Source organism: Saccopteryx bilineata, chromosome 1 (genome assembly GCF_036850765.1).
Source record: "Saccopteryx bilineata isolate mSacBil1 chromosome 1, mSacBil1_pri_phased_curated, whole genome shotgun sequence".
In the NCBI taxonomy this organism is placed as follows: domain Eukaryota; kingdom Metazoa; phylum Chordata; class Mammalia; order Chiroptera; family Emballonuridae; genus Saccopteryx; species Saccopteryx bilineata.
Window position 1 is genome coordinate 63,028,388 of NC_089490.1, and position 15,960 is coordinate 63,044,347.

The 15,960-nt window shown below is 44.4% G+C and overlaps 2 protein-coding genes across 7 annotated transcripts in view; one reads left to right on the forward strand and one right to left on the reverse strand.

Annotated features, from left to right (window-relative positions):
- The window catches only part of ANKRD6 (ankyrin repeat domain 6), a 245,227-nt gene extending 237,601 nt beyond the window's left edge, over positions 1–7,626 (forward strand). For all 6 annotated transcript variants that reach the window (XM_066254264.1, XM_066254269.1, XM_066254267.1 and 3 more), the window contains 3 exons: positions 1,814–1,927; positions 2,630–2,756; positions 4,771–7,626. In XM_066254264.1, coding sequence (XP_066110361.1) covers positions 1,814–1,927; positions 2,630–2,756; positions 4,771–5,375 — 846 coding nt within the window. In that variant the 3' untranslated portion in view covers positions 5,376–7,626. The remainder of the gene's footprint in view (positions 1–1,813; positions 1,928–2,629; positions 2,757–4,770) is intronic.
- A 5,483-nt stretch (positions 7,627–13,109) lies between these two features.
- LYRM2 (LYR motif containing 2) lies at positions 13,110–15,729 on the reverse strand. The gene is made up of 3 exons (XM_066254275.1): positions 15,638–15,729; positions 14,325–14,465; positions 13,110–13,869 (listed from the first exon to the last, which is right to left on the reverse strand). The coding sequence occupies exons 1-3, from the start codon at positions 15,680–15,682 to the stop codon at positions 13,789–13,791; spliced, it is 267 nt and encodes an 88-aa protein (XP_066110372.1). The 5' UTR covers positions 15,683–15,729; the 3' UTR covers positions 13,110–13,788.
- Positions 15,730–15,960: the final 231 nt, after the last annotated feature.

The window sequence follows — 15,960 nt, forward strand, 5'->3', positions numbered from 1 at the left end:
CCTGGTGTCCAATGATCCCTCTGTTGCGATACACCATCAGTAAGGGTCATTAGGTCCTGAACCAGTGCTCTCCACAGCTAGCCACTGGATATGCCAGCCCTGGGCCTCCCTGGAAGGAACCTGGTGCAGACAGTGGGGAACACTTCCGTGACTGGCCCTCAGCAACTTTCTTGGAGCTACAAGCTATTCAGAGTTTGTGGTTGCCTTTGCTGGGGCTGGGTGCACATTAAAATACCATATTCAAGCTACACACCTAGCTTTTATCCACACAGGCCCTTGGGGAAGGTCAGCAAAAGATTAAAGTTTCCTGAGCTCTGCCTCCTGTAGCCTCTGTCTGCTGGCTGCTTGTTGGGCTGGCCACTGAAAAAACCTCTGTTATAGTGCCTAGGGCAATTCAGGGATTAAGAAGGGTGGTGGGTGTGGCTCCCACCCCTTGTCCCCCAGGTGTCAGTCTGTCCAGACTTTTTTCACAGACTTCAGTAGGGTGTGGCCTCTGAGATCCAGAGATGTGGTCTGCCCACAGTCCGGGCAGTTTCTGTTGAGTCTCTCATGAGGTTGAAGCATCAGTCATAGGCTCAGGAGAGTGTGTGGGAAAGCTCCAACCTCAATGCCAGAAAACTGAGTTCCTGACACACCCCTTGCTTCCTGGCTCACTTATCAGAATGACCCAGCCTCCACAGGGTAGAGCAGGAGAGATTCCCAAGGGTGGCCAGTGGCTTTCCCCCAGGCTGATGCTGTATGGGAGCGACTGCTTCATAAAAGAAAGATGACAACTGCAGTATTGGAGAATGACTCAGCACAGGGGTTCTGGTGGCTGTCCCCCACCTTGTCTCTCTCTGGGCCACCAACTTCACACTTGCCTCATGCAACTGTAGTTTTGTCAATACCCCCACTCCTACCCCCACCCCTGCCACCAGAGCCCCAGGCATGTGGCTGTAAATGAGACTATCTGTGCTGACCCTTTAAGATGGAGCCTGCATCTCTGAGAGCTCCGCCTCTTTCTCACAGATACAAATCTCGACTCTTTCCATAGTCAAATGCTTTGTGGTCACCTCTTCTAGGCTCTGGGGCTCTAGGCTGGGGCTCCTGGCCTGGGGCTTAGGACCCTCCCCCTCAGGGCGACCCTATCCACAGTGAGAGCACCTCCAGACCCTTAGCTGCCGCTCACTGCTGGGAGCCGGGCAGCCCTTTCCGCGTTTCCACCCTTCCTACCAGTCTCGGTGTGGCTTCTTCTGTGATCCTTGGTTATAGGCTCCTCTTCGTTTAATCCAAATTTGGTTTTTCAAGATGATTGTTCTTATACTAAGTTGTAATCCAGTTTGGTCCTGGGAGATGGCAGTGGGAACGTCCTCCTACTCCGTTGCCATCTCGGAATCCTGTTGTGACTACTTTTAATGGAGCACCCGAGGGCTGTTCTCTGGGAAAGCCAGATAAACACCGAGTACTCCGTTTCTTTTAATACCTCTTGGGCAGCCAGTAACATTTCAAAGGGGGCAAATGACTCATACTTGACTGCTCTTGAGACCTATAAAATTTCTCTTTTTACCTACAATGTCTGCATTGGCTCAAGTTCTGTTTACTGTTTATTCATAGGCTCTTCAATCCCTTAGAGACTTTAACCAGTGAGGAAAAGAAATCCTGCTTGGGATCCTGAAACACGAGTGTTCGATGCACACTGTATGAAAATAGAATGTGTGGTGAAGGTCTGCCTGCTGCTCTCTGGTCCCTGTGTGGCGTCCTGTATCCCAGACCCCTCCTCAGAAGTCCATCCTTAAGTCATCTCAGTCATGCGCTCTTTGCCCATTGATCCTAGATGCGTGTTCTGGACAAGCTGATGGTCGAGCGGCTCTCAGCAGAGAGGACGGAGTGCCTGACCCGCTTGCAGCAGCACTCAGACGCGGAGAGGCACGAGGGCGAGAAACGACAGGTGAAGACTGGTAGCCGTGAGTCCTCGCCCGGTGATCCACCACACTTCTCCCTGGAATTAAAAGGCTGAGACCTATGATTGAAAACTTCGAGGCTGCGGTCTCCTAAAAGTGTTTGCATTACATAGCATGTCATTTGCATAACTCTGAAATGAAGTTAGTAGGAAAGAACCTGTAGTTCAGTTCATGCTTGTTCCTGAATATGCTGGCAACAGGTGGGGATGAGTCTATCGAACATGTCAGGGAAAATGGGACGTCTCCCAGGAATCATTTCTGTGTGTTGTGTATTTATTGGGCCGTTACTCTGGTGAACGAGATTTGGTTCCTGCCCTCAGAGTGTGTGTGGTCGACCCAAGATAACCAACATGAAAGGAGCACTTGTGGGTGTCTGAGAGTGGATGCTCCTAAGCAGGCAGAAATGCTTAATTGGGAGGACTTGGCAAGCTTTGGGTGTCTGAATTGTAGGTAGCTGTCAGTCACTTAATGACAGTTATAGACGGTATCAGTCTGGGTGTTAGGGGAACACTGGTCTATAGAGGGCAAGCAGAAAAGGGTGTGTGGCCCGTGGGAGGATGGGTTGTCCACAACTTTTGGGCTTATCAAGATGGTATCCTCAACTGTCATAATTAAAAAGTCCACCTCTGATGCTTTTTAAGTGAGAAACCATGTGTTACACTCAACTGATTATTTTGTGTGCTTTTTAGATGTCCTTGGTGGATGAATTAAAAACCTGGTGCATGTTAAAGATTCAGAATCTGGAACTGAAGCTTTCTGGAGATTCTAGGGCCTCTAGGGCTAAATCGGCACCATCAACTTGCGAGTCCTCTACAGGTAACCCCATGCAGAGAGAGCCATTCCATCCAAAGAGTGCACCTCCTGAGTCTGTTCTCTCCTGCATCCGAGGGTGGCCCGTATGATAGGGCTGGGGGCGAATTGGATTGCAGAGTCAACTTTAACTTTTGTTTTGCTTCAAAAGTATTTGAATGAAGGAATTAAAGAATTGTTTTGATCGTTGATAGCAGTGCTTCAGGTGCATTGCTTTATTTTTTTATTTACTTTTTTTAAGTGTGAAGCAGAGAGGTAGAGAGACAGACTCTCACTTGCATTCCAACAGGGATCTACCTGGCAAGCCCTCTACCAGGTGCTGCTTTGCCCATCTGGTGCTGTTGCTCTGTTGCTCAGCAACCAAACTATTTTTAGTGCCTTGAGGCAAGGCCATGGAGCTATCCTCAGCACCCAGGGCCAACTCATTCCAACTGAGGTATGGCTGCGAGAGGAGAAGAGAGATGTAGAGAGAAAGGAGAAGGGGAGGGGTGGAGAAGCAGATGATTGCTTCTCCTCTGTGCTCTGATCAGGAATCGCCATGCCGGGTCAATGCTGTACCACTGAGCTAACTGACCAGGGCGCATTGTTGATGGTGTTAGAGTGGACCCTGAAGATGAGAGGTGATGAATGACATGTCCCTTGCCCCTGTATCTTTGCACTTTCTCCTCTGTGATTGGTCTTTTACCTTCAACTCACTCTATAAAAGCTTTTCCTTTTTAATTTTTTTTTTTATATTTTTATTTATTCATTTTTAGAAAGAGATGAGAGAGAGACAGAAAGAAGGGGGGAGGAGAAGGAAGCATCAACTCCCATATGTGCCTTGACCAGGCAAGCTCTGGGTTTTGAACTGGCGACCTCAGCGTTCCCAGATCAATGTTTTATCCACTGCGCCACCACAAGTCAGGCTGAAAAAGCTTCTTCTTCTTTTTTTTTTTTTTTTTTACAGAGACAGAGAGAGAGTCAGAGAGAGGGATAGATAGGGACAGACAGACAGAAACGGAGAGAGATGAGAAGCATCAATCATTAGTTTTTCGTTGCAACACCTTAGTTGTTCATTGATTGCTTTCTCTTATGTGCCTTGACCATGGGGCTACAGCAGACCGAGTAACCCCTTGCTCGAGCCAGTGACCTTGGGTCCAAGCGGGTGACCTTTTCTCAAACCTGATGAGCCCTTGCTCAAGCTGGCGACCTCAGGGTCTCAAACTGGGTCCTTCTGCATCCTAGTCCGATGCTATATCCACTGCGCCACCGCCTGATCAGGCTGTAAAAGCTTCTTAAGCATACTTCCTATATTGAAGCTGCCTCAGCTGCTAGATGAGAAATGCCTCCAGTGCAGCAGCTTTACGTTACCCACAGTGGCTACCTTCGTTGATAATTGTGAGAACAGTCAGATAACTTAGTCATTAGGCTTCCATGGCGGGGTTTTGATATGTCAAGTGTTTTATGTTACCAGAGACCATCTCTGGAACTGTGGTTTTATCCTTTTGATGCACATACAATGGGGAAAATCCTTGGCAAATTTTTCATGCTAGGAATAGTTACAGAGCTTGGCCTGGAGCTCTCAGGATGGGGAATAGGACCCCTTTCCGAACTGGAGCTTAGGTCAAGGAGCCAGAGGCTGGGCTGTGGTGTGGGTAGGGCCCACAAGTCAGAGCATGAGGATATTCGCCCTCATCCCTAAATGCCCAGTCTGTGTGAGACACCTGGTGAGCTATGCCATCCTTAGCAATCAGGAAATGGTACCTGGAACCTTCTAGGCTAGTTGGAAACAGGCTAAAGGAAAGGCCAGCAACTTTTCTGGCTTAGGTGCCACCAGCACTGCTAACACATATCCCCGGAATCCCCAACAAACCAAAGTGGTAATCAGGAGAAAAGTGGAAGGGAGGGTGGAGGGCTAGGTACACACCGTGCTTGCTGACGGGTGAGGCTGGCGCTTTACAAGGTTCTCGGGACTCACGTGCTCTCCTCCAGCTGTGTGACTGTGGATTTGCTCTGACTTGTGTTTTCCTCCCACAACCAGGTGTGGAGCAGTCGGTGGTGACCGCAGGTCCAGCAGCAGCTTCTGACAGTTCCCCTCAGGTGGTGAGGCCCAAGGAGAAGGCCCTCGGCTCCACGGCTGCCCACAGACTGCAGCAGGAGCTGTCTTCCTCAGACTGCACGGGCTCCCGGCTGAAGAACGTCAAGGTCCAGACCGCCCTGCTGCCCTTGAAAGAGGCAGCCAGGTGTGATCAGCAGGCTGGGCCCTGTGTCGACAGGGGCACCCAAACCAAGAAGTCTGGGAAAAGTGGGCAGACGAGGCATCGAGCCCAGCAGCCGGCACCCAGCAGCGCCTGCGGGCAGCCTCCACTGGCCACGGGCAGCGAGCAGCCTCCCTCTCACGTCCGAGACACGTCCCAAGCTCTGGAGATTACGCAGTATTTCTTCGAGGCTGTTGCTACCCAGATGGAAAAGTGGTATGAAAGAAAAATTGAAGAAGCCCGGAGCCAAGCGAGTCAGAAAGCCCAGCAAGACAAGGCCACGCTGAAGGAACACATTAAAAGTCTGGAAGAGGAACTTGCTAAACTAAGGACTAAGTTGCAGAAGGAAAACCCGGACCTGGGGAGTGTCCCAGGAAAGGATTCCTGAGGATTCCGGGTTGCGTGCAGAAGGAAAACCCGGACCTGGGGAGTGGCACGGGAAAGGGTTCCTGAGGATTCCGGGTTGCGCAGCGGCCGGATGGCTGTGCCCAGGGCGTCGAGGGTTGTGCCCATAGCAGACTGGCCTTTAACAAAGTCACTCGTTTCTAAAATGTGCCAGACACACCGTTTCCTATACTCTGAAGTTATGAAGATTTCAACAATTAAACTGAAACCGGGGAAAGCTTGCTTAGTTTCAGGTTTCCTTACAAATTTAAAACCTTACTCCAGGTTCATCTGAAGTTCAAAAGCTCCGATTAAGTGTGAGTCACTAAGAAACTGAATAATGTGTAAGCCTACACCCTAAAATTCAGGTGTACAAAATAATATAAATCAAAAGCAAGAAAAAAAGTCACTCCCTTGTACAGTGAAATCAATTAGTCGTTCTCATAAACACACCTGCCGTGCCTAGACAAGTGCCGTGGGGAAGAGCTGTGACCAGCACGCGCTCGAGCCTCTCAAGTGTGATTCTCAAAATGCTGACATTTTAACCAGGTGAAAACTTAACAGTTTCAGGAGAAAGAGATTTTCATGATGTCGCGAGATCCAGTATCATTTAAAAGAAAATGTTTAAAAAAGTTAAAGTTTATTTAATACTACTGAGTAATTGGATCATAGCACTGGGAATGTTTGTTAATAATGAACTCAAGTGAGAAAGGTTCAAATCATTTGATCATGGTTTCTGTTATTTTCAGCCAAAATACAGGAATATACTACAATCCATCTTTGTGGTGTATAATGTAGACTAATGAAAAAATAAATTCATGGAACGACTGCCTGAAACTCCCACAACCTGTTCACAATCGATCCCACTTACCTCAGAGTACCTTTCTGAATTTGAGATTACTCTTCTGTATTTTCTAAAGAAATAAGGATATTTCTTGAAAGTATTCATTTTTAATTGAGTTCTGTCATTAAAAACCTGGAAAGCTTTCCTACTGCTTTGCAGTGACTATGTTAAGGTAAATAATTCAATACTTTGATTTAGATCACAGCATTCCCCAGCTTCACAGAGCTCTAAGATTTTACTCTGCTCTATAGAGTTATTAAAGTAGCTTGGGTGTGTTGAATCTTTGAATTTAATTATGCATAGGAACTTCAGGTCTATTTTGCTAAACACAGGAACAGAGTAACTATTGTCTCTGTAATTTTGAATAAAATTGTTACTGAGCCAAAGGAATGAATTCTTGACCTGGAAATATCCAGGAAAACAAAGTATGCTTTTAGTCCTTTCACTTTTTTGCCTGCCAAAACTCACAGTTGTTTCTGTTTTTCTTAATAGTGACATCTGTGGATATAGACATTCCCCATAAAAGTAGATGTCTGTCAGTATTATAGAACCTGGATAGGGAATTCATTTGATGCTTTCAAGCTTATTTTCATGTTTGTAAGCTTGTCTTGTTCCTCAACTACTATGTAGGTAGGCGGTTCTTCCCCAGACTGTTAACTATAAGGATTGCTAACTGTAAAGGTACTTTCCTCTTTTTGTGTTCCTAAGGCAGAATCACAGAACTGTAGAGCTAGCTGGTAACTTCAGACAACAGAATGCTTTGGGGGATATATTTTGATTATGTAACCCCTAACCACCAGAAGCAAGCAGCTAGCTTATTATTGTGAACTGGATCTTTATGTCCAAGTCACAGTTAAGGAAGAGACTAGGGAGGAATGAGAAAGAGCCAGTGTACCATCTGGAAATTACACAGATTTCGTCTCTGAAAGATGGGAAAACCTAATGGTAGAGGCGAGGAGATAGAACAGGGTCAGTCAGCCTTCTAACCCGGAGATGGCAACACCTCAAGACCAGTGCAACGGCTTTTCTAACAACTACGTTTGGTCTGTTTTTGTTCCTTATTATCAAAAACTCAACAGTGGGTCCGATGCGTATTTTTCCTCATCTTTTCCTTGTGCTATCTGCTAAAATGAGCAAATTCCATAATATTGAATAGTACTTTTCCAAAGGAGCAGAACTATTCACAATTGATAGCCTGTCGTGTAGGCCATATTTCAGACTGAGGCTGGAACTTTCCGTAGTTGTGGGGTAAGGGGAGTGAAATACATAAAAGTTGTAAGTAGTGTATGCTGTTGTTTCTGTTAGTGCATTATTGCATTTGAGTACATATCTGTTGATAGAATGAATATTAGTTCTAATCGTCCTTTTGACTCTGGGAGCCTAAAATAAAGGAAGCGATGTTTTCATGTTATACTTTCTTTTTTTCAGTCGATCATTGATACTTGAGCGCTATGTTGTCTTCTATTTAATGTTTTTATCACCTCAAATTTGTGTCTCTCCCAAGCATTAGACTTGGTTCTCAACACAATGGATACTAAATTTCTCATTTAAAACGTGAAAGTGTGACCACTAGGTGTGGCCTACATTTTCATTGGTGTAGCTAACCAAATTTCGTGGTTCCTGAAAGAGTGCCTTCACCCAGCCACAGTTCACCGTATTTCCATAAAAGTGTAATTAAATACATTTGCTTTAAAGTAGTAATCAGGTGAACTACATTTAAAAATAACCATGTTGTAACATGGGGATTTCTCAGTGCAAACTTAAATGTTTAAACTGTTGACCTTTTGGGAAATACTGAACAAAGAATAACATTACTTGTAACTCTATATGGGCGAAGACAAATTTTCCCAAAAGCTAAATGTAGTTCTTCCTGTGATATAAAAGCCAATCGACTAAGATTTACAAGTCAAACCAGTTTTAAAAAGCTAATGGCCTTTTAGACTACATTTTATTAATAAGAAAAAACATTTAAAATTAAAATGTATTTTGTAATTTTATTTAAGGAGAAATATTCTTTTCTAACATTAAGTATAATATCGTGAATATATTCATTTAAATTAACACAAAGGCATGACAGTACAGTAAAGCACTTTATTTTTTGTATTTTTCTGAAATGAGAAGGGGGGAGGGAGGCAGAGTGTCAGACTCCCGCATGTGCCCTACTGGGATCCACCTGGCATGCCCACCAGGGGGCGATGCTCCACTGTAACCAGAGCCATTCTAGTGCCTGAGGCGGAGGCCACAGAGCCATCCTCAGCGCCCGGGCCAACTTTGCTCCAATGGAGCCTTGGCTGCAGGAGGGGAAGAGAGAGACAGAGAGGAAGGAGAGGGGGAGGGGTGGAGAAGCAGATGGGCGCTTCTCCTGTGTGCCCTGGCTGCGAATCAAACCCAGAACATCCACACGCCAGGCTGACGCTCTACTGCTGAGCCAACCAGGCAGGGCCTTACTTTTCTTTTTTATATACAAAATGGAGTGGGTAAAAAGTGATTCACTCTTCACAGTAAACAAATAATAAACTTAATTCTAATATAACTTCTCAAATGCCCAACTCAAGGAAGGAAATAGATAATGGCGATTTCTAATTTGGCACACAGTGCCAATTTATTTACTTTTTATCCTGTTTGGATCTTATCCTATATAATCCCAATTATTTTTTTCCCCCAAAGATGTGAGGTGCTTCTTTTTGTTTTTTTTTACTGCCATTTTCCTTATTTTCTAAAAGAAAGAAAGAATTTAGGTAAGGGTCTCTGCCTCTCAGCTCTCCCAAGTGTCTGCTGGTCTGACTATAATAATACAAATACCAGTAAATATGTTGTGCTGTCCTCAAATTTTAGAAAGTCATCTGTCTCTGCAGGCATATTCACAGCACTGCTTGTGCCATGAACTTAAAATTTCCAAACTGACGGCACACTGAAAAGGGAGAAATGACACGGGCAGGCAATATGTTAAACAGCTGTAGCCACTTTTCATATGCTAGAAAGCTGTTATATTTTTTAAAATGTTAATATAAAGATTGACTTATAACTGAACATTCAAACTTCTTAAAATTAAACTTTAGGAACAAAAGTTTCACATTCAAACAAGAATATAGTTCACAGGAAACACATTGAGAGAGGTAATTTGTTGTCTAATCCATAATACTAATAAAGATGGTGAATAAAATGTATTTCACTTTTAGTTCTATTCTGGCCAATATCTTAGTTAAATACTGCGGTTTCATGTGTGAGAAGAAATTGCTAAATAAATCGTCTAGATTGAACAACAGACTTGGCCTATAATTCAGAGGGGATAATTGAAGCAAGTAAGTGAACAGATAAAATTAACCTGTTCTTTAGAGATAAAGGTAAAAGCTTGTCTGTTATAATATCTTAGCCTCTGGAAGGTAAGAATTAAATTTTCAGTGTTGCCTGACAGGGCGGTGGCGCAGTGGATAGAGCATCGGACTGAGATGCGGAAGACCCAGGTTCGAGACCCCAAGGTCGCCAGCTTGAGCAAGGGCTCATCTGGTTTGAGCAAAAGCTCACCAGCTTGAGCCCAAGGTCGCTGGCTCGAGCAACGGGTTACTCGGTCTGCTGAAGGCCCGCAGTCAAGGCACATATGAGAAAGCAATCAATGAACAATTGTGTTGCAATGCGCAACGAAAAAATAATGATTGATGCTTCTCATCTCTCCGTTCCTGTCTGTCCCTGTCTATCCCTCTCTGACTGTAAAAAAATTTTTAAAAAAAATTTCAGTGTTTTACCCACTTGAAAAAACAAAACAATCTGACCGGCAGTGTCGCAGTGGAGAGAGCATCAACCTGGGAGGCTGGGGACCCAGTTTCAAAACCCCAAGATCACTGGCTTGAGTGTGGGTTCATAGGCTTGAATGCTGAGTCACTGGCTTGCGCCCAAAGGTTGCTGGTTTGAGCAAGGGATCACTGGCTCAAGTGGAGCTCCCCAGTCAAGGCACATATGAGAATCGATCAATAAGCAACCAAGGTGCCTCAACTATGAGTTGATGTTTCTCATCTCTTTCCCTTCCTGTCTCTGTCTCTCTCATTCCCACTAATAATAATTTAAAACAAAACAGAACCACCTGACCAGGCGGTGCTGCAGTGGCTAGAACACTGGTCTGGGCCGCAGAGGACCCAGATTTGAAACCCCAAGGTCACCAGCTTGAGCTCAGGGTTGCTGGCTTGAGCATGGGATCATAAACATGACCCTACGGTCACTGGCTTGAGCAAGGGGTCACTCACTCTGCTGGAGCCTCCCCCCCCCCCCCCCCGCAAGGCACATATAAGAAAGCAATCATTGAACTAAGGTGCTACAATGAAGAACTGACCCTTCTCATCTCTCTCCCTTCCTGTCCGTCTGTCCCTCTCTTTCTTGCTTTAAAAACAAAACAAAACAGCCTGACCAGGCGGTGGCGCAGTGGATAGAGCATCGGATTGGGATGCAGAGGACCCGGGTTCAAGACCCGGAGGTCGCCAGCTTCAGTGCGGGCTCATCTGACTTGAGGAAAAGCCCACAAGCCTGAACCCAAGGTCGCTGGCTCCAGCAAGGGATTACTCAGTCTGCTGAAGGCCCGTGGTCAAGGCACATATGAGAAAGCAATCAATGAACAACTAAGGTGTTGCAACGCGCAATGAAAAACTGATAATTGATGCTTCTCATCTCTCTCCGTTCCTGTCTGTCTGTCCCTGTCTATCCCTCTATCTGACTCACTCTCTATCTCTGTAAAAAAAAAACAACAACAAAAAACAAAAACAAAAACAAAACAAAACAAAAACCCTCCAAGTCGTTTTCTTGGAGTCTTTGGTATTTGCATCCTGAAAGTCAAAGCCCGAATGCTCTTATGTCTTCCATGTCCACCACTGCCAGGAAGAATATGACCAAGTCACTGATTTCCTCACCTCATAAAAGTGTGATTTTTAGCTTCGAGATTTTAGATTGAGACAGCCTATACTTGCCTATGTATGTCAGTCATGCTACACAAAGAATATTTTTGACATATTCTCCGTTCAGAAACGCTTTCTCATCAATGGCTTTGCAGTAGGTTGACTAATGCACATTTTTATAATTGTATCATTTTGAATTAGATTACCCTGTGGAAAAGTATTTAGAATTATTTTGTCTTCTGGGCTCTAAGGCTGTAGGACATAAAAGTGGACCCTGGCAATGCACTTCATTGACATACGCCACCTCGGCTTATGCCTCTGGCACACAGTCCAATACTGGAAAACATTTTTCATTCTGCATATTTTATCTTTCAGGTGCTGGTCAGATTCTTTTTTTCTTTTTTTTAGAGAGGAAAGACAGAGAGAGAGAGAAGGGGGGAGGAATAGGAAGCATCAACTCCCATATGTGCCTTGACCAGGCAAGCCCAGGGCCCCGAACCGGGGACCTCAGCATTTCCAGGTCGACGCTTTATCCACTGCGCCACCACAGGTCAGGCTGGTCAGATTCTTGAATTAGCTCTTTAGATCTGTAGATGAACAGAGAACTTCAGTCTGCAGGTCTGCCAATTCTATTACCATAAACTCATTTTCACTAAATTAACTGTAATAATATTCAGTCTCTTTCAAGTGTCCTGAAGTCCATTTCTTCCTCAAATGTATTCTTCAAACTCTGTGGGGGGTATTTTTCAGTCACTGGAGGAAAACCTACTCCCCTGAAGATCTTCCCTGATGATTTATTGTACTTTTACATGGAGGTTAAGGTCATCACATTAGTTTCATCCAGAAGTTGTCTAAAAAGCTCCCTCTTTTGGTGTTAAGATGTTCATTAAGCCTCCCTTTTCTCCTCTCTCCAAAAAAGCTCTAGATTCTCTGTGGTGATCTTTTCGAGTAACAGATCATGACGCATCTGAAGAACATACCTCAACAACCCTAAGGAGTAATGCAGGATTTTTCAAGGAAGTTCCAGGTTATCTCCTGAGGTCAGTACACCCCCAATTATACATCTCATTCTTTTAAAAAAAAACAGCTGTATTGACTTATACAATGTTATGTCAATTATATTCCATTTAAAAAATCCGAAAAAGTTGTCTGACCTGTGGCGCACAGTAGATAAAGCGTCAACCTGGAATACTGAGGTCGCCAGTTCAGAATCCCAGGCTTGCCCAGTCAAGGCACATACAAAAAGCAACTACGGCCTGACCTGTGGTGGCGCAGTGGATAAAGCGTCGACCTGGAACACAGGTCACCGGTTCAAAACCCTGGGCTTGCCTGGTTAAGGCACATATGGGAGTTGATGCTTCCTGCTCCTCCCCCTTTCTCTCTCTCTCTTACTCTTTCCTCTCTAAAAAAAAAATGAATTAAAAAAAAAAGAAGCAACTAGGAGCTTATGCTTCCTGCTTTTCCTCCACACCTTTCTCTCTCTCCCTTCTCTAAAATCAATAAATAAAATCTTAAAAAATAAGAATTAGAAAAAGAAACACAGCTTTGAGGTATAATTCACATGATACAAGTAAAATGTACATTTCAATGGATTTTAGTATAGAGTTGTGCAACCAACACCAAAATCTAACTTTAGAATATTTTCATCACCCCAAGATGATAACCCACATCAAGTTACTTTCCACTCGCCTCACCTGTGGTAGCGCAGTGGATAAAGCGTCGACCTGGAAATGCTGAGGTCGCCGGTTCAAAACCCTGGGCTTGCCTGGTCAAGGCACATATGGGAGTAGATGCTTCCTGCTCCTACCCCCTTCTCTATCTCCTCTCTAAAATGAATAAAAAAATTTTTTAAAAAAGTTACTTTCCACTCATCCAGAGCCCTAGCTACCACTAATCTTTCTGCCTATTCTACACATATAAACAGAATCATATACTATGAGATCTTTTGTGACTGGCCTCTTTGGCTTAATGTTTTTTAAGGTTCGTCCGTGTGAAGCACATATGAGTACTTAACTCCTTTTTATTACTGAATAATGATTTATTGTGTAGTCATACTACATTTTAGTTATCCATTTATCAGGTGGGGGACATTTGGATTGCTTCTACTTTTTGCTACTATAAAATACTGCTGTGGATATTTGAGTACAAGCTTTTTGTAGGTGTGCGTTTTCAATTCTCTTGGTTGTAAAACTGTTGAATTGGGTAAAACTATGTTTAACCTTTTGAGCAACTGGCAGACTTTTTCAAAATGGCTGCACTGTTATGTTCCCACTTGCATTATATGCGGGTTCTGATTTCTCCACATCTTCACCATGACTTGTAATTACAGCCATTCTAGCAGATGTGTAGTAGTAGCTCATTGTGGTTTTGATTTGCATTTCTTTGTTGAATAATGGTGTCCAGTATCTTTTTATGTGCTAATTGACCATTTGTTGTACTGTTTTTTTCTTCTTACAAAAACTGCTGACCAATCCAGAAACATTTTCAAAATACAGGGTATGTTTTTCCGTGCTACGGTAATTTTCTGATGCGGCTTTTCCGTGCTCTCTGTGACAGGCGGTGCTCCGTGTTCTGATATTTTGCTGAGTGTTATACATACAAACAGTCTGACCTGGTTGTGGGCCGCCCATCATTGAACCTAAGCTCAACAAAATTCATGGAGACTTTGAAAATCTTTCACAATAATGCTACAGTTAAGATTTTGCTAAAGCAAGTGTTTTTTCTAACTCCTTGAGCTGCATGTTGCCTTGTGTAATCATCATCCGGATCGCATCCTGCAGAAGAAAATGAAAGCTGGTCACTGCATTACCTGGTTAATCAAGGTACAGCAGTATTATTGTACATGTTAAAGTCAAGAACCAACAGTGAGAATTCAAACTGCTGCATATTAGGGAAGCCAAAAGCTAACAATCAGGAGTGCACAGTGTCTGGCAGTCATTCTTCCCAAACCATCATGCTGTAGTCTTCAGTCTTTTCCTGTGTGTTTGTGGGGGTAGGGGGCTGTTAAAAGCCAGGTGATGTTAGTGTAGAATGTAGATATAGTAAAAATTGTAAAACTTTAAATATTTAAGATAGTGGAAAATCAGTAACATTAGAGCATTGATCAAGATGTACCATCTCAGTGACATTTATATTCCAAGATGTCTACTAAACATTTGTAAAAATTCTCTGAATAATACAAAAGGGTCAGGGCCTGTTACCGACCCTTTTACTATGATCTTGTCCTTACCTCTTCAGTGGCACTTTTGTTTCTTTTGAATTCTTCCCTTGCCCAGTCCTTCAGGTATTTGCGATCAGAGTCGTTTGGAACTTGCCGAATCGCTTGCAAAATCCTCCTGTAGAGAAGGAGAACTTGTTGCCTTCTCAGGAACTGTGCAGGGGAGGAGAAATGGCGATTACAACTGTACAATGGACAGCCCAGAGGGCTCTACTTTAGCAACGCAAACTTTGGTCCTTAAATTTGAAAAGGGCAAAGACAACATTAGGTTTATTTGGGCTATTGGCTTACACCTCTGTCAAACATAACCCTTAAATTGAAGAGCCAACTAGACCCTACCAGACTCCTACAAACTGCAACCACAATACCAGCACTTGAATTAATGCTCTTGTTATAATCCCTTGGTGACATTATTTGCTCATTACCATAACTCAGTAAAAACAGGTAGAGTAGTTTTTACCGTAGCATTGGGAAGCTGAGGCATCAGGACTCCAAGAGATCAGGAGCCTGCCCCACCTTTCCGGTCCTGATTAGAGCAGGGGTCCCCAAACTACGGGCTGCATGCGGCCCCCTGAGGCCATTTATCTGGTGCCCCACTTCCGGAAGGGGCAGCTCTTTCATTGGTGGTCAGTGAGAGGAGCATAGTTCCCATTGAAATACTGGTCAGTTTGTTGATTTAAATTTAGTTGTTCTTTATTTTAAATATTGTATTTGTTCCTGTTCTGTTTTTTTTACTTTAAAATAAGATATGTGCAGTGTGCATAGTGATTTGTTCATAGTTTTCTTTATAGTCCGGCCCTCCAACGGTCTGAGGGACAGTGACCTGGCCCCCTGTGTAAAAAGTTTGGGGACCGGCCTGACCTGTGGTGGCGCAGTGGATAAAGCGTCAACCTGGAAACTCTGAGGTTGCTAGTTCAAAACCCTGGGCTTGCCTGGTCAAGGCACATATGGGAGTTGATGCTTCCTGCTCCTCCCCCCTTCTCTCTCTCTCTCTCTCCCCTCTCTATAATGAATAAATAAAATCTTAAAAAAAAAAAAGATAAATAAAACTTGGGTTCAATAACTTTAAAAAAAAAAAAAAGTTTGGGGACCCCTGGACTAGAGGACAGTCCTCTGCCTGCCCCGCCCCCGCCCTCCCGGCCCCGCCCCCTACCTGCCAGTCGCCGCCACGTGGGAAGCCCTGCCCCTTCTGGCCCAGGGCAATCAAAGGGTTCGTGCAGGGTCACCGACTGCAGTTGCTCCCCCCATGCACTCCGTAGATTGGATGTTGGGAGAGATGGGGAATTGAGCTAAGATCCTATAAGGTCCCTGAGAACAGCCGGTACCTGCTTTAGCGTTAGCGTCGCTGGTGGCAAGCGGGAAGTAGCCATGTCCTCCAAACTGCGGGGTCGGTAGTGCCACAGCGCGCAGGAGCGGAAATGGAGTGACCAGGGGCGGGGCGAACTCCGTTTCCAGGGAGACGGCCCGTGGATTGTGCGTCAGCCTGGAGCCAGCAGCGCTTTGGAGTTCTGTAGCCTGGGATATTTTCAGTTGTCTTAGCCTAAGTTTTCTCATCGGTAAGATGGGATGGCAGTTTCTGTGTCATAGATTGTTGAGAATGAAATAAGAGTGGAAAGTCACTGTAGCACAGTTCCTGACACATAGTTAT